The sequence below is a fragment of the Lissotriton vulgaris genome, chromosome 8, assembly GCF_964263255.1.
Source record: "Lissotriton vulgaris chromosome 8, aLisVul1.2, whole genome shotgun sequence".
Classification (NCBI taxonomy): Eukaryota; Metazoa; Chordata; class Amphibia; order Caudata; family Salamandridae; genus Lissotriton; species Lissotriton vulgaris.
The window spans coordinates 553,577,409-553,596,680 of record NC_141696.1 but is presented as its reverse complement, the minus strand read 5'-3'; the positions used below and the strand labels follow the sequence as shown (position 1 = coordinate 553,596,680).

At 45.6% G+C, this 19,272-nt stretch overlaps 1 protein-coding gene across 1 annotated transcript in view; it reads right to left on the bottom strand.

The window, feature by feature from the left end:
- The window catches only part of NALCN (sodium leak channel, non-selective), a 2,672,759-nt gene that overhangs the window by 1,506,833 nt on the left and 1,146,654 nt on the right, over positions 1-19,272 (bottom strand). Inside the window, exon 9 of the mRNA XM_086934370.1 lies at positions 2,323-2,409. Coding sequence (XP_086790496.1) covers positions 2,323-2,409 — 87 coding nt within the window. The remainder of the gene's footprint in view (positions 1-2,322; positions 2,410-19,272) is intronic.

Genomic DNA, 19,272 nt, shown 5'->3' with positions numbered 1-19,272 from the left:
ATATATAAAAACATAAATAATAATATCTTGGTTTTTTATTTCAGACTAAATTCCACAAGAGTACATTTTTATCTATATGAAAGATAACTGTGTGGCCAATGTCAAGAAGTTAATAAACTAATTATACAGCATTTGGGGGCGAATCTGAATGGGATGGAAAAGGGCCAAGTACTCCCTCATGGGAGTTACAGATATTGCTGGCATAAATAATTCCGGAGACGGCTTGGGGATGCTCCTCTTTACATGTTTTTGTGAATAACATGCAGAAATCTGTGCTTCTGCGCCAGTTCGGGCATGTTTTCATCATTTTATCCTGGACACACATTTGACCTGCTTTCAGCAGACAAAGGGTACATGTGAAGAATATCACGCCCACCATGTTCCCAGGTGTTCATAAACGAAACGTCAAGAAGAAAGAATGCAAAGAACACCATCACTTTACATGCCAAAGAGTTGCATTTACACTAATACTAAGGGCCTGATTGTTAGTTTGATGACTGGTACTCGATCCATCAAATTTAGAAATGGCCACTGGCCCAGCAGTCATCTTTGTACATCGAAAGGCAGGAGCTGCACAGGCAGGTAAGAGCGGTTGGGTGGTGGCGCAGTAAGGGGGTGGGAACCGACAGACGACGAGGGAAAATTTTAAATAAATAATTTATTTCCCCTCGTCGTAGTCTGTTGAGTATCCCCTCCACCCCGCCTCACCTCTCGTACCTGCACGGACAGCTCGTGTTGAAAGGAGCTGGCATCACTGCATGTTGTTTCAATGTACTAAAAGTTTGGTGGGCGCCTGCCATCAGTTTTGATGGTCGTTCACCAAACGTTTTCAATTTTTTTGTTTTCAGAAACAAACTTACAAAGCGGGAATTCTCTGCTAGGGGCTGTAGATCGTTAATATGTTATTCAACAGGTTTTTCCTGGTGGTGACGGACATAAAAAAACACATTACACCTTCCACCATAAATAGGATGGTCAGTGTAGTGTCCTTCCTCCGACAGCCACTACTCCGTCGGGGGCTCTTCTACGGAAAAGTAATGGTTGATCCATCTCTAAATGAGGTGGGCAGACCAAGGATTTGGTTAGTAGAGAACACTGTTGCATTTGAGATGGAGTACCCACTCTGCCAGACTCTAAATCGGGCCATAAATCACTTGTTTGGAAAGTAGGCTATCTGGGCCATACATTCTCCTAATTCTATTGACAATTTCGTTGTTCACAGAAAGAATGAAGAGGACACAAAAATTAGCAAATCTATTCCAAAGGATCTTCTGGCCTTGGCCCCTACTTGGCAAGCGCTTTTAATTGTGAAACAGCTTAATCTTGATTCACCAAGATGGTGCCAGGAAACTGTTTGACAAAAGTGCAGTGTGCGTAATCGACTTGAAGACTTGAAAAGTTCACCTGCAGGAGCATGTTCAAAAGGAGGCCATTGTGTTTCTTGCTTTGTTGCTCTTTGTAACAGATATGGCCAATATTAACTATTTTTCAAAGGGCATATTTACAATAACTGGCGCATCCCTGCAAATCAGCAGGGACTTGCCAGTTATTGTGCGCCACAACTCCGCCATCATGGATGCGCCGCATTTACAATGCAGCGCACCATGGTGCAAAAACGGCACAGATGCGTGACGCATCTGTGCCGTAAAAGCGACGCATTGCTGGAGTTGCGTTGCAAGCGCGACGCAGCTCCAGCAATGCTCTGGGGGCCCTATCTAGTTAATGCTGCGTCAATCCTTACGCCTTCTTCAGGCAGGCGCAGGGTTGTGACGCAGCATGGGCCTAAAAGTGAATGAGTGAAATCTTGTAGATTTCACTCAGCCACTTTTAGGAGGCGTTCCTGCGCCGGAATGCGCCCCCCTGCACAGGAACGCCTACATGTGGCGCAGGGGATTACAACGTGACGCATCTCCCAGATGAGTCACATTGTAAGTACCCCCGCACCATGGAGCAGGATTTGCGTCGCCGCTGCGTCACAAATTTGATGCAACGGCGGCATAAATGAGGCGCAAGGGGCTTGTAAATCTGCTCCCAAGTTTTTGTGTAGGTGGAACAAGTACATCAGGCCCTACTTAAGTTTAAATTTAAAAGTAGCAATCAGCCTTGTCACTTCTTGGTTTACCCAGGCAAGAACGGAGGTGGACACTGTTCAGTGCATGTTGGTTCCTCTGTCATCCATAATTAAAGTTCTTCTGCTCTTCCTACCAGCATTTGTAATTTTCTTAACAGCACTGACTCAAGGCAAACAGAAAAACATTTTCTTTCCAAGAACACTGATTTGCTTTGGGGCCAAAGAGAGTGAAAGGCAGCAATGTCCTGTACCTGTAAGCACGCTGGAGCTCTGCCCTGGGGCTTGTTCACATCAACAGCAACGAGTTGCCAGCCTCCGGCAGCATCTTCGTGGAACATCTTGAGGGAGAAAAAAAGACATGTCACAATCGCTCGTTGTTCAATGCGGATGATGTGTGCTGTATACGTTTTTCACATTTTGAACTTTGCCACCGTCACTGCTCATATTTGCCCTCTTATGATCAAAGTCATCTGAAAGACTAGAATAGGTGCCCACATGAGAACATAAAATTCATAAATAGGAAGGCACACATTTTGCTCATTTGTAAAATCCATCACTGGCAGGTGTAAAAGGATGGCACACAATAGACAAACATCAACCATGCATTAACAAAAAAATAAAACTCAGGCCAAGTCAATAAATCTTTAATCGGACAAAGTTAGACATAAAAGACAATCAAACATTATAAAAATACCCAGTTAAAACATGTAACATTTTAAAATCAAATCTGGTGGCTTGGTGGACTAATGCATCCACTGTAGGGACCTGGGGGCATATTATCAAGGGGGTTTATCTCCGCTTTCTTGGCTTTAAAAGCCAAGAAAGCGGAGATAAAATGATCTCCCTATTACCTAGCTGTCGCTAACACCAGTTAGCGACAGCTAGTAGGAGATAGCGACCATCTTGGGCCCCGCTTTGCATGTCAGTGATATTTATCACTAATGACATGCAAAGTGGGCGTGCCAAGATGTTAGCGACTGGAAACAGTCGCTAACATCGCTATCTCCTATTACCAACTTTTGGAGATATTCGCGCTAAGCGCGAATATCTCCAAAACCTAACACCTGCCCTGAGCAGTTCTTAGCCATGTTATCCAATGGTAGGTGGATAACATGGCTAAGATCATTAGCTCGGTAATGCATGAATATCGCTGACTTTTCAGCAATATTCATGCATTGCGGCCGATTTTTATCGCATTTGCGATAAACCCTGGTAATACCAAGGTTTATCTGCAATAAAAATCGCCGCAGCTCATCGATAATTTTTTGTCTCTAACCAAGCAATAGCGATAATTATCGCTATTGCTTGGTAATATGCCCCCTGTCTTTGTCCTCGGGGTCACGGGTTCAAATCCCGGCATGTACACTCAGCCTTATCATCCTTCTGAGCTCAATAAAACGAGTATCAGTAAGTTAAGCAACTAAAACATCTGTTATTCAGTGGCAAGTCACCCTTAGGTGATTATGCACTCTACAGATACTTATGCTATGCGAAAAGCAATATAATGTCGACCAGTCAGCTTCAGATAAAATATTAGCTTTTGTTTAAATCTCTTTAATTGAAAAATATTAGCTTTTGTCCGAAGGGAAAACAATTAATAAAAGTCTAGCAGTGATGCAACCTATAATCATTGTGTTTAGAACAGTTTGTAACAATATAAAAAAGCAAACCACACCCAGGGGTCTAACCTTCCATAGAGTTCCTACATCTCACTGTAGCTCTGAGAAACGAACTGATCCTGAGACAAACGCCACAACTATTTAGTAGCTGGAGATAAAATAGCGCTTCTCTACATTTCCAGTACCCTAAGGGTTTAAGAAAGCATGAAAACCAAGAATTAAACATTTTGCAAAAAACATAACATGTTACTAGGATTGGTCTGGCAAACCGTCACATGGGCAAGGGGGATCAGAACCCCCAAAGTACTACAGTCCTCCTAAAATCCCAAGAGCTGCCAAACCAATACTGCCCTCAAACAGAAAAGGAGAGACCCCTCCCAGTGTGTAAAATCTAAGGTCAGGTACAGAATAGGCTCGGCAGGTGCTAAAAACCTGTAACAACCCCTCACAGATATCTTAATTAATTATGGAAGAGTTCTGATAAGTGACACTTGACCTTTGATTTATCATCCCTTTCAATACTCAAAGGTATATGGAACAGGGCAGGCCATCCCATCATGCATAACGTTTTAGAAATGTAATCTAGCCAAGAAATTGTACGGCCGTTTTCTCAACTAGGTCAGTTGGTGATAATATCCCTGCACAAACTGGTCTCTTGGTTAAGCACGCACTGACCCACAACAGCAAAGGAGCCACATTTACTTTATCTGAGATGTACTGTAGGTTTAGCTCCGAATGCATGATGAATTTTGAGCTGGAGGTGGGAGATAGATTAGCCTGAGGAAAATTCAATTTCCCACGATTTGGAGGGAGGAAGAATTATGATGTCCACAGACCTCTGCACCTTATAGGGCTGCAGAAACACACTGAATGTTACAAATATTTAAAAAAGGGGAAATGGTCGCTTCACTACTACCCTTGGTAAATTAAGCACTGTGCCAACTGCCCTACTGAGCTTAAGTCATGAGTCGTTAAGCTGCGGTTGCCAGGAGCTCATGGAATTAAAAATAATCCCTAAATAGCTGAAGCTACTAATGCTACTCAGAGATTGGCCTTGTATTAAACACATAGATGCATTTTTTTGGACCTAGCCCACATGTCAAGATATGCGAGTTCCCATAGTTTGTAACCAGATCTAAACTGCTCATAAAGGAAACAAAGCTGACCACTAGCGTCAGAAGAGCTATCAGGGCTCATGTCCATGAGAAAGTGTTGCCGGCGTACAATAGCACGGGCACCTGATTGTGGCCAATTTTAGGTCTATCTATTGGGGCTGAGATCAGGGAGGGGCATAGACAAATTATGTAACTTGGTCCTGTTAACACAGTCAAAGGTGTAGAGAGGTCCATGCAGGCCTGATAAAGTCGGCAGTGCTTGTCAATGGTATAATGGTTAACCATCAAATTCAAATGTAAGCACTGCCTCACCGTGTCCAACCCAGAATGAAAGCCGATTTGAAAGGGACAGAAGATGTTGTTATCTAGAGCCCATGATGTAAGGCAGTTAAAAACTACCCTGAAAACTTTTTTAACCATGCTATCGATAAGAGAAATGGGGTGGTAACAGTTGGCCTACAAGCTCAAGGCAGGATTGAAAACGTTGGTGATTAGAGGTCCACACAAATCAATGTAACACCTAATGAGGTCAATCGGTACCCCGTCAGGTCCAGGGGCTTTCTCACCTGAACTCTGCCAAATGACAACCTTCACTAGCGCCATGAAACCTTGTTGGTGTACGAGCGCTTTATAAATCCCCCCAATTTCAACTTCACTTCCTGCAGTGATACCGAAAATGGTGTTGAATGGGATAATCCTAACCCTCCAAATAATAGATGGTACTAAAATGTGCAACAAATTCTGGCCCCAAGATATTACAGCTCAGGAGTATGCATTCTGGGGCATTCCTTTCCCTGATCTTCAAGGCTGTATCCAAAAACACCTTACTATTTTTTCTAACAAAGCATGTTCCAAGAGCTCCCAATCCATCTTGTGTAGTGCATCCTTCTTTGCTTTCAAAGTGTTTTTGTAAAACTTCCAACTTACTCAAACCTCCCAATCTTCCAGACACACTACTAGGGCCTTCCTTGTCCTAATGTATCCTGAATAAGAAAAACTAAAAAAGGCTGAGCTCTCAGAGTCATTGTGAGTCACTTCCACTTGAAGACTCAAGTTAATCTAAATAGAAAGACCGCCCTTGGCTCTACAACGGGAGGGGGGGATGACAGGATGAGAATAGCAAGCAAAGCCCTTGCAAGATGACAAAGAGGTTTCCAATGTTTCCTGCATGGCAACACAGTCAAACTTAGCGATGTAAGTGAGTCAGGCCGGGTTGGTGATGTTTGTCTTTTAGACCTGCAATGTTCCAGTTCAGTAGAGTGATGGAGCAAGTCATACTTTTTCCCAAGAGTTCCTTCTTTAAAGACGGAGTCTCCAGGTTATGAACAGTAGAAATGGCCTTTGTGGCACCACCTGAATGTCAGTCTGGGCTGGAGAGGGCTTCATATCAGTTTACAATAGGAATTAAAAATTGAGCTTCTTTGGTTTGAGGTAAACCTGCCAGGCCTCAAGCTAGCCGCCCCCCCTTTGACTGGACTTGGTGCAAACAGGATGGAAAAGGTTGTTGATCTCTGACTATACTATTGGACAGGGTAGCCAAAGGTTCCAGATAGTGGTCCTTTGCTTGAGGATACAATACAGACGGTTTGTAGAAATAACCTAATGGGCCCAAGGTAATGTTATTCTCCACTTTGATGCAACTCCTGGGTCCTAACAGTAGATTGTGCACCAAAGACGGAGACCTGAAGTTCACTATCACACAGTCTCTTGCTGTATCAACTAACCCTGGCCCAATCCAACCACACTTCCAGGATGGCAGAACATGTTTAGCAAAATATAAAGGCAGCCCCCTGTGCCGCATAAGGCAATCTAAGGTTTTGTTGTACAACTTCTCATTAGATTCCTCCAGCCTACTGACATGGGGGACACAAATTAAAACAATCCCATGGGGTCAGACGGCCGGAAGAAGATTAACTACAACCTGGTTGGAAAAAGAGGTGGGTGACCGTTTAAAAGCCCCCTCTTTCGGGAATTACTCTTGGCATCAAGGGCTCCCTCCCTGTCCGGATGTAGTGACGGCCTAGGAACTTGGCTGTGCTCCTGCACCAGAGCAGGTTGGTTGATTAAGTTGATACCTGTAGCCATCATTCCGATCATCACCAGCGGAATATGAATGAGCATAGGAGGAATCACATTGTAGGGCTGCAGGTCAGACACCTGTGGTATCTCACAAGAGATATGATGGGCAACTGTTGGGGGAAGCGAACTTCATAATGTCTCAAGTTGGCCTTCAATAGATTTCAGGCGAGAAATTAAAGGAGAAATTAAAGGAGAACGTTCAACATTCAAGAGTGCCTTGAACCTCTCAATACAGCCCTCAATGTAATGTTCCAAGCATTGCGGGCTCAAGTTTGGGGTTCCCGCAACCACTGCAGGAAGGGGGCGTTTAAAGAGGTAGAAGAATCATGAATCTGCGTCCATGAACAATGTTGAAATTGCCTAAGGTGCTTTGGTAGTATTACTGTTATGCTTGATGCGAGTACCCATCTTAGTTTTCCTATTGGGTACAGAATGAGGACTATCAATACCTCATGTAACCAAGGATGCTGAGCTGGTAACTTTGTTAGAAGCTGTGGAAATAGGGACGGGGTGACGGAATCGTGGGGCGTAGTCACCAAGGGTCCAGAAACAATATACATTGAACGCATACCAGGGAAAGCAGTACCCAGAATCAAAGAAACCCTTCTTTTGCTGAGAGTAATTTCTGTACTAATGGCCCCCCATAGCTCTTCCCAACATACAATCAATGGAGGTACAGTTTGCGGTAGGGGGAGGTAAGAATTACCCCCTGCAAGTTTTCTTTTGCCCACAGAGGAACAGGTGAAAAAATAGCCCCAAGAAATCAAGTCAAAACGGGCCTGACAGTCAAACAGCTCAGTATGCACAAACAAGTTTTAATAGTAGACTTGAAATAAGCCAAGCTATACCTTCAAAGCGAAAAGCCAATATGGGGTCACAGCCCAGCGACTTTTAGGGTCTGTACGCCCTCAAATGCGTCCTGTGCTGCAGAAGTTTCAGGGCGCTTTTAAGCGCAGGGAGCGCTGTGTAGCAAGCGGGTGGCCTCACCTTGACTGTGCACCAGGAGGAATGCTAGGGGACGTAGTCTCACCCATGCAAGCATCACAAGCACAACACTGTCTGGCCTGTTCTTCCTTCCCTGCAGGAGTGTCAAAGTGCTTTTAAGTGCTAAATGCATCATGTAGCAAGCGGGCGGCCCCATCTTCACTGTGCCCCAGGAAGAATGCTGTGGGACGTTGTCCCACCCCAACAAGTAGCACAACCAATGTCCGGTTGTTCTTCCCCACTCAGGCAAGCAAACAAGTTTAAAATGCTCACTTAGATTAAGATTAATGTTTTTATTGAAGTGTATGCAACTGTATTTGTATACTTTTCTCCATGACTCATGTAGATACAAAGTATTTAATGCACTTCTATTGTAGTGCAGCATCTTGGCATTTACTGGTACACGAGAGAGCTGTGGAGTGGGTTCTGGAGAGAGCCAGGAAGGGGCTGACCCTTTACACCAAAAAAGAGTATAATTTTGTTCCGAGCAAATATAGACCCAACTCAAAATATCATGGGACACCGATAATTTACCTGCAATGATCTGTGCGTCCTAGCACATCATTGATCTCCACAGTCATTTATAAAGTGAGGGGTTCCAGTTTTGAATCTTTCTAAACTGGGCCTCATGTACAAAGATTCGCAAACAGTGGTGGCAAATTGTGCAGCAGCCTTTTGCAAATGTAATCTGATTTTGTGAACTGTCCTCTGTTCTAATCACAGGGGTCACAAAATAACCAACCTAATTAATATTCATTAGGCATGTTGCAGTTTGTGACCAACAGTGATAGGCAGCAATCACTAGGGTGGTGGCTGACAAAAGGACGGCAAACCACCATCCTTGTAATTGCTTTCCAAAATGGAAATATTCAATATTCTTTTATTTTTATTTTTTTACAGCATCCCGAGTTCTTTAAGGGAACTGATCAGTAGCGGCTGGCATGGCACAAGGGTTAGGGGGGCGGGTGCGTGGGGGCGAGGGGGGGGGCGCGGGGGAGTGGGGGCATTCCGGGAGGGGTTGGTCACAATTAAAAAAACATTTTTTAAAACCTACCTTTCCACTGAGTCCCGCGTCTTTACTGCTCCTGCTATCCTGCTTTCCTGCCTCCAACAGGAACAGGAAGTAGGCAGCCAGGCTTCCTCCCCTAAGCCAATCACAATGCTGCAAGCAGCGTAGTCATTGGTCGGGGCGGCGCCCAGCCGGGGGCTAATGGGGTAGGCATGTTCTCCATGCAGGCTGCGCACTCAGGGGTGGGCAAACCACTCCTCCCTTGCCCTGCTCAAAGAGCAGAGCAACCCCAATCACCCGCCCGCCCGCAATGCAAAGCAAACATAAAATGGTAATAACTACAAGTTCTTACTTAATTTAATTTAATTTATTTTAATTTAATTGCGAGATTATATAGCGCTAGGAATCGACTCCCGGATGAGTATCTGCGCGCTTCGACGGCTGGGGAACCCGTCCTGGCTCACCCTGAGAGATGGTCCCTAATGGGTATCTCTAAGGTGCGACCAAGCATCCCCGGCGGTCTGGGGGGGCCGTTGTGAAGATGAGGCAAGCTAATGCCCAGAGTTGCCGAGTGTGGACCCTGACTGGAGTAGGCACCGAGGCAAGAATTATCGAGCCCGCTGACCATGGTCCACGACCCTGCCGCTTCGGGAATCGAACCCTGGTCCCGGGCTGTCCTCTGCTTACGGGTCTGCCGCCTCTAACCAGTGAACCACACCACTCCAAATTTTATGTTTTGGCTTTCTCGCACTGCGAGTAAGCAGTGGGGCGCTGCTCCTCCGCCCTAGTGGAGGAGCCACCCCTGGAACCAGTGACTCCTTTTTTGTTTTGCAAAACGTTTGTGAGAGTGTCTCTGAGAACACCATCTTATCCCCCTAGCATTCACACCATGAGTCCCAAAAGGGGGGTCCAATGCGGACCCTTTTCCCTTTGCAGAGCAGCTACCACCCCAACTTGGGAGTCAGTAATGGTCAATGGCTTTCGACTAGATTTATGGTCACAAACCCTTGAGACATCAGTGTCCAAATCACAAGTTGGAAAGGATGCTCACACATGACCCTTGCAAATAGCAATTTGTGAACGATTATTAACCCATTCACTGATTCTGAATTTAGCAATCCAGAACTTTTACGAATACCTAAATGGATTAAATACATTAGAATAATACTCCTAAAAGTCGCAAAGCCTCTGATTTAGGCCCACATGCATCAACATTTTTGGAGTCGCAAACGGTGCGATTCCTTAAAATCGTCCGTTTGCAATTCCAAAAATGCTTTTTGAGATGCATCATGCTTTTTTAGAAATCGCAACTTTTTTGCGATTTCTAAAATTGCGATAGCATTTCAGAAATCGCAATTTTGCGATTTCTAAAATGCTATGCATCATTTGATTTCAAATTGCGAAATTTGAAATTGCAAGTGCAAATGACCACGAAGTTGAACCTCGTGGTAATTTGCGAAATTGTTTAAAAAAGCACAAACATGCATTTTTTAAACTGTAAAGTTACAGACACACATGTCCTTAGGACATGTGTGTATGTAACTTATACTCAAAAGTACATTTCATGGGTGAAGGGGGGGGGTCATTTGGACCCCCCTCTCCACCCGTGAAATGCATTGCTGAATTGCGATTTCAAATTGCGAATTCGCAATTCCCATTCATTCCTATGGGCATTTTAGCCCATAGGAATGAATGGGAATTGCGAATTTGCACTTTGCTAATCGCATAATATTTGAGAATCGGTAAAAATTGCGATTTTTACCTATTCTCAAATATTTTGCGAAAATGTACATGCATCCCATTTTGTATTTCCTAATTTGCGATTCCCTAAAAATCGCAAATTAGGAAGTGCAAAATGAAACAATGATACATGTGGGCCTTAGTGAATCTGAGGGTTTGCGACCAATAAAAAGATTTGAACATCTGGCCCATTATTGCTTCCTCTGTGACTTCTGAGATGGTCCATGACGTTGGCTTGTTGTCATCATTTCACGGGAACAGAAGGTTTTTCTGCAACACTGTTCCATTTAATTGGATATTTTCAAAGTAATATTAAAATATCTAAATGTATTTTAATCATATCCATAAATGTTTGAAAAACATTTATGTGCATAAAATGCCTCACAGCGGGAAATGAACTGGAGACTTAGGCTGCCTCCTGCTTACCGTAATAAGAATGGTAAATAACTTAAACTCTCCGATGCAATTTATGATCTGAAAGTTGCAATCCAGTAAATACATTTTGACTCTTTCACAGGCTATAGTAACACTTTCGTTGATCAGCGCAGCATGTTGTGAATTATTTATTGAACATAAAGATTGACTCTGGCGTGGAAAGTCCTCAGAGCATGGAACCGACTGTGAGAGTCGAGAAGCTGCAGCTGAACAATGTAGAACGGAGGTTGCAGAAAGAAAACCTTTAATTTCCAGATTATACATTTATTTTTTGCAATTGCAAATGTTTAAACCCAGGTAGTCTTGACAATGCTCTGTGTTCAATTGAATACATTAGCAAATGAACACAGAAAAAAGTGGTAGTTTCACCTAAGGACCAAGATATTTATGTGAAAAGTAAGTATAAGAACACAGACGATCACTAGATTAAAATATTTTTGAGAGACATTTCAAAACAATCTAAAATAACATAGAATGTTTAAGAAGGGGCAACAAATTAACAGACAATGACATTTGCAATAGTTTGTAAAGCGTCATGAACGCTTTGTTGACATAAGCAGGTGGCTGTTTAACCCCTCGCATGCTGATGATGGCCTTCATCCGTCATGCATTACGGCGCTCGTGTGCTGATGACGGCTGGGGGCGGTCATAAACCCGCCCATTCGCGATTTTGCCGCACAGGCGCAGAATCGCAGCAGCATGCAAGGGGTTAAGAATAACTTCAAGGTTCTAAAACTTAGCGAAGAGAGAAATCACTAGAAACTGGAAGACAACCGGGGGATCCAGAGTAGTAGCATGGCACGAGGAGCTTGAGAGATGGATGAGATATGAGATTAAGGTCCTTCTCCGTGAGGCTAGGAGGGGACGATTCTCATTAGATATGGCCAGGGCCTGGGAGGTGTAAGTAGACCACATGAAAGACCCAGATCCCCCGTCGCAGGTGACTTCCCCAGGTAGCCCATCAGGGGAGGTTTCTGATTAGAACCGGTGAAACACTTGCGATTCCAATTGTTAATCCATGAACCCCAATCGACCATCTTCGGACCATGAGCTCTGTCTAGCAATTGTGGAAATCAGAATATTCTTAATGGGACACACGTATTTGCTATTAGATATAGGGGTGCGACACGGGGCGACTGATAGTAGTTTGTTATAGATGGCTTAGTAGTGATTATCTTATGTATGACGTCATTGCAAAAGTTTCTATTTCTTGCTGACTGTTTCTTGGCGACACTTGAAAAATTGATAACATCTGTATACATGTTTTTTTAATAATAATACCTAAAAAGCCATGGGCCTCATTTATGAGAAATGACGCATCGCTGCGTGAAAGCAGCGATGCGTCACTTCTCAGTGCGCCCTCCTTGCGACATTCCTGATGCGTCATATTTAATGTATGATACATCATGTAGCAAGGAGTTACAAATACGTCAGTATTCCTGACGTATCTGTAAGCGCAAAAGTGACGCATTGCTGGAGTGTGTCACAAAAGTGACGCAACTCCAGCAATGGGTCCATTCCCTGTGTCAGTCTTACGCCTGCTGTGAGGCAGGCGCAAGATTTTGACGCAACGGAGTCCTAAAAGTGACGCCGTGAAATCTCATAGATTTCACTGCGTCACTTCTACGACCCTTTCTTGCGTCAATACGCCCCCCTTGCATACATTATACCTGGCGCAGGTATAATGTGGCGCAGGCGTTTACAAAGTGACGCATCTACCTAGATGCGTCACTTTGTAAATATGGCGCAATCAGGCACATTTTTTACGCCACTGGTGCATCACAAAAAGTGACGCACCGGCGGCGTAAAAGTGACGCACAGCCTCATAAATGAGGCCCCATGATTTTGCTAAGGTAATGAGTGAGTGCTAGAGTGAGTGAACATGTGACTGAGATTATTTTGCAATCTCAACCCCTGTTAAGCATTTTGAAGTACCCAATTGTTTACATATTCCTTGCTAAATATAATAAATAAAAAAACAGCCTTTTCCTCTCACCAATGCTATAAACAAGGGCAAAGCCCACATAGCGAGTGGTATAGCCCTAAGTAGTGAGCTTTATAGAATTATGGATGGGTAACTGTGATTTACAAGATTGTTTTTCATCAAGGGGTTCTGAGTGACATCACATAGATCAGAGTGAAGCTCGAGTTGTCTATGCCAGTCCGAACCGTTTGGTGAAAAACAACCCTGTAACTCATAGTTACCCATCTATAATCTTTTGTTATGTATGGCCCACAAAGCCATCTACCCCTGCTTATAACATCTTGGCTGAAGCAACAAGCTATTGGGGAGCAATATGAATGTAATATGGCCATTCCTTCCTGTCCTAAATGTAAACACACATTTTTTCTGTCACATTTAACCAATCATCACCACCTTCCCTGCCTTCCTTCCCCTGCTACAGCTGAGCTTTTTGCTTTCAGTGAAAGCAGTCTAGGGCACGGCGCTGACAAGCTCTCTGACAGACAAGTCAGCCGGGAAAGTCTTTATGACGTAGGAACAGTGGGTTAAAAATGTTATCAACTGTTGCTCTGTCATAGCAGTGAGTTACCAGGTTTAGAATCTGGTATAAACAATAGAGTCTTTCTAGGGAAACTATGCATACATATACAATTATAGATGGGAAACAGTGATGTTTTTGTCTTAGGGTTTCCGAGTGACATTAAATAGACAAGAGCGAAACTCAAGTTGTCTATGATGTCATTCCGAACCCGAGGTAAAATACACCCTCTTAATTCCCATTTTAGGCATCTACAATTTTATGTTGTCTCTCAAAATGACCTGCCTCTGCTTTCAATTTTTGCACAGGGGCAGAGGAGGAATGGGAAAACCATACAAAGAATGGTCCTCCGCCATGTCCCAAATGAAAAACAAAATAACTAGCCTCCTGCCACACACCCCACCACTTTCTGTACCTTGTATTCTATTATTTTTCCCTGCTTCCTAGCACCAGTCAGATATGCTCTGTGAGAGCCCTGCTAGAACAGCTTGGCATGCCTTTATGTCATAGAAACAGTGAGTAACAGCTTTTGTTAAGAACTGTTGCTATCTTATAGCAGTGAATTACTAGGTTTATAATCTGGCATTCACACTAGTGGCTCTCAACGAGAGCCATACATAACAATGCTATCTTATCTCCCAAAAACAATGCTTTTATAAGTATACGTTTTTTGTACTTAGATGCTGGAAGTATAAATAAATGTATGTGAAGACATGAGAGGGTGCAGACCTAACTACAAAGCAACAGAGTGCAGTACATTAGAGGAATACTGTATGTGTAAATACATATTTGTGTACTTCTTCATATTTTTAAAAGCAGAAGTTCCTTTTGGATAACAGTTTTGAAGGTAGTGACAGAGTGGGGTTCTATATCTTAATCTTTGGGTATAGTCATTAAGTAACCACGCTGTTGGACCTGGGGTCTCCAGATCACATAGGGTAGCCTAGCCCAGTATAAGACAGTCAATCCTAGAAGCAAAAGTGTTAAGCTTGCGTCACACACTCACAATAACTCAGCGTTCATCCACTCAAAAATGACACTACACAATAATTTTATAAAAGTAGAAAAGTTTATCTTTTCCTCATTAGGTTTAGTAAAAGTGCCTTTTTCTTTTAGTTTACTCACTCCACATACAATATTCCTAGCCACTGTGGAGAAATCAAAGCATCAAAACATGTGTTGCCAAAGAATCCCACTTAAACATATCATCATTTCATAGATGGGTTATGGGTCAGTACTTTCCCCCAAATCTATCTCTTTCACATAGAGTATTGTCTAACATTAAGCATTAGGATTTTTGACACTAAATCACCTTTTAACAGTAATCAAGCAGAGCACAAATCATACCGTAGGCAAATGCCGAAGAAAACCAGAGATAGAAATTAGACTCCTTTAAAACACATTTCTCTGATTCCACTTACACCTTTCTTATCATTTGGCAGTCTAATCTTGCATTTATACAAGTGGAATTCAGTTCTATCCTTGTGAATGAGCTGCTTTAGGTTGATTATCTCTCAATAGCTCAGTTCTACAATTAGCTTTAGTAACACTGTCTCATGACAAGGTTTGGGGGAAAAATCTCTTCTGACTGCCTGGTTAATTACCACTTCTCTGTTTGACCATGCGACCTTTTAGCTCGGGTAAGCCGCTTTTTATACCAGGCTCAGAGTAGGAACTTATTGACTCAGATTAACATTTTCAGCCCCACAGCCCGAATCTCTGCTTACTGCACACTCGGGTCACTCCTTTTCTTGAAAACAGCTGCTATCTGACGGCCGCGTTGTGAAGGGAATTTCCTTGTGACTTCCACTTTGAAATTTAGGGCTCCGTTCCAAAGGGGGAAGCGGCAGGTTTCTGTGGGTAGTACTTCCACTGAGGCGAGGTGCTCAACCCCACCCGCCTCCTGCGCTGCTTCCGTGTCTCTCGCCCCCACTGAGGCGAGTGGCTGCCTAACTCGCTGCTTTTCTCCGGACCCGCCTTCTGCTCTGGGAACTCCTCTAGTCAGCGCCAGCACAGGGGAACCTTCCCTCTCCCCGCAGGCTCCGACTCACGAAGGGACCCAACCACAATTTCCCGCCTCCTGCCGAAGCGCCTGGGGATCCAACAAGCAGCCGGGGAGAAATTTAATTCCTGAGCCCCGCACCCTCGACGACCACCGGAACCTCCGCCACCACAACGGTGAGGGCACACTAGCATAGGGGGCCCACAGCCAGGACGGGGGAAAAAGACAGAGGCAAGTTCCTTCCTCACTGCTAATAAATACCGGCAATGCCTTGAGGTAACGCTGCTTCCGGGAGATAAGGTGTCAGCTAGGCTGGGGCTACTCTGTTGGTGTATTGACTTTATACAGAATGCCGCCACCAACGCTCTCACCTTACAATTCTCTTGCAGTCCAAGTTCTAACTGTCCCCAAAGAGGGTGGACAAGCGTCCCTCCCACGTCAGGGGTTACAGTCGTCGATTTCCTCGCTTGGCCAGGTCAATAGGAGAGGGACAGCGTCAGGTGTGGGAATTGTAGCCCCTAGAGACAGTCAGACCCCACACAGCGCCAACCTCCTCGCCCCACAGCCTTCACCTCAGCCAGGATAATCTCTCTCCCTGTCAGATCTAAAATGGATGCCCAACATTCCAATATTTATAGACCGGGTCCAGAGGGCCTGGAGTGGATCAGAAGGTTCTGGAACCCCTCACATTACCCAATGGACCTAGTCCCTGAGGTAGCATTTGGCAGTTGGTAGGACTCCATTTTGTGACTCTGTTTTCGCAATATGAGGGGTGGCACCAGAGTCAAAGAAAAGAAAAATAAAGAGGGTTGAGGCACAGCAGCACCTAGCCCCACGGACAACACCATAAAAATTTTAGTGGACATGAAAAGTAAAAGGTTTGAGGGGCAAAAAGGGGACAAAAATAAATAATGAAAGGAGGGACCACCCAAAAGGCCTACAGGTCTTACACGCGTCCCCCCCAGCTGAAAGTGGGGAGAGCTACCCAACCCCTTGGGAGTCCTCATCACTAAGGCGGAAATACCTAGGGAGACCGTCGGCATTGACGTGGTCCACTCCAGGCCGATGTTCCACCCGGAAGTCCATTCCCTGTAGGGAGATGGACCATCTCAACAACTTGGGATTTTCCCCCTTCATTTGCATCAGCCAATGAAGGGGTCGGTGGTCGGTCTGAACCAGGAAGTGCAAACCAAACAGGTATGGCCGCAACTTCTTCAGAGCCCATACCACCGCAAAGGCTTCTCGCTCAATTGCACTCCACTTTTGTTCCCGGGGAGCAGTCTCCTGGACAGGAAGACTACAGGCTGATCCAGACCCTCTTCATTGAGTTGCGATAACACTGCCCCAATGCCATGCTCTGATGCGTCTGTCTGGACAATGAACTCCTTGGAGAAGTCTGGGGCCCTCAGGACCGGTGCTGCACACATTGCCTGTTTCAATTTCACAAAGGCTTGCTGACAAGCCTCTGTCCAGACTACCCGTTGAGGTTGTTTCTTGGATGTGAGCTCTGTGAGGGGCGCTACAATAGTGCCATACCCCTTCACAAAGCGACGGTAATAACCTGTGAGGCCCAGGAAGGCTTGAACCTCAGTTTGGGTCTTGGGGGGCTCCCAGGCCATGATTGCCTCAATCTTTGCCTGGAGGGGCTGCACCGCTCCCCTTCCCACCAAGTGACCTAGGTACACAACCGACCCCTGCCCGATCTGACATTTACTGGCTTTGATTGTCAAGCCAGCCTGTTTCAGGGTCTGGAGAACAGCTTGCAAGTGACACAAATGGTCCTCCCAACTGCTGCTGAAGACGGCAATGTCATCCAGATAAGCAGCGGAGAAAGCCTCCATTCCAGAGAGGACCTGGTTCACCAGCCGCTGAAAAGTGGCAGGGGCGTTCTTGAGTCCAAAGGGAATCACACAGAACTGGTAGTGGCCCTCAGGCATGGAGAAGGCTGACCTTTCCTTTGCTCCATCGGTAAGGGAGATCTGCCAGTAACCGGGAAGTAAGGTTAAAGGTACTCAGATATTGGGCAGCTCCCAGCCGGTCAATCAATTCATCCGCTCTAGGGATCGGATGCGTATCAGTCTTAGTCACTGAGTTCAGTCCCCGGTAATCCACACAGAACCTCAGTTCTGGAGTGGGGCCTGGTGGGGCAGCTTTTGGTACTACAACCACCGGACTGGACCAGGGGCTACTGGAATGTTCAATGACTCCTAGCTCCAGCATCTTGGTAACCTCACCGTGGATGCTGGCCTTCACCTTGTCTGACAGCCGGTAGGTCTTAGACTTCACTGGTGGGCTGTCTCCTGTGTCCACATCATGGGTACACAGGTGGGTCCTTCCCGGGACAAGGGAGAACAACGAGGAGTACTGCTCCAAGATCTGGCGGCAGTCCTCTCGTTGCTCAGGAGTTAGGGATGGGGAGAGAATCACTCCCTCCACCGACCCATCCTTTTCCTGAGACAAAAAAAGATCCGGGAGAAGCTCGCTTTCCGCTTCCTCTGCACCATCAGTCACCATCATCAAGATGACCTCGGGCCTCCCATGGTGGGGTTTGAGGCGGTTGGCATGCAGCACCCGTAGGGGCTGTCGAGGGGTCTTAAGATCCACCAGGTAGGTGGCCTTACCCTTCTTTTCCAACACCTCAAAGGGGCCTGTCTAGAGATCCTGGAGGGCACTTAGCTCCCCAGGTTCCATCACCCATACTTTCTGGCCAGGCTCCAACTCCACCGGGTGAGCGTTGTAGTCATACCACTCTTTCATCACTGCTTGGCTGGCTTCCAAGTTGTCGCAAGCTTGCTTCCACAACTTTGCCATTTGGCTCCGGAAAGCCAGCATGTAGCTCACCACATCCTGGGGAAGCTCCCTGGGAGACTTTTCTCATCCGTCCTTCACCAGGCTGAGAGGTCCACGAACAGGGTGCCCATACAGAAGCTCGAAAGGGCTGAAGCCCACTTCCTTCTGTGGCACTTCCCTGTAGGAAAATAGCAAACAGGGTAGGAGGATGTCACATTTCCTCCGCAGGCTCTCAGGCAGACTTCTTATCAAGCCTTTCAAGGTTTTGTTGAACCTTTCCACCAGACCATTGGTCTGTGGGTGATAAGGAGTTGTAAACCGGTAGGTAACTCCACACTCCTTCCACATAGCCCGCATGTACGCTGACATGAAGTTGGTCCCCCTGTCGGACACAACCTCCTTGGGGAAACCCACTCGGGTAAAGATCCCCATCAGTGCCCTAGCAACAACAGGTGCAGTGACAGTCCTCAGAGGAATTGCCTCTGGGTACCGCGTGGCGTGATCCACCAGAACCAGGATAAACCTGTGACCAGCTGTAGTTGGTGGATCCAATGGCCCCACAATGTCGATGCCCACCCTTTCAAAGGGGGTGCTAACGACCGGAAGTGGTTCCAGGGGAGCTTTCAGCTTCATCCCTGTCTTCCCACTGTCTTGGCAGGATACACACGTCCGACAGTAGGTGTCGGATGCCACTTTCATCTGAGGCCAGTAAAAGTGGGGTACAAGCCGGGCAAACGTCTTGTCCTGTCCTAAATGTCCTGCCAAGGGGATTTCATGAGCCAATTCTAGAAGAAAGGCTCGGTATCGTTGAGGGACTACCAAGGCCTGTGATGAACCGGGCAAAGGTACCTTGGGTTCATTGTAGAGGAGTCCGTCCTCCCAGTAAAGATGGTAGTGCCCTGCAACATTCCATGCTGCCTGGGTTTC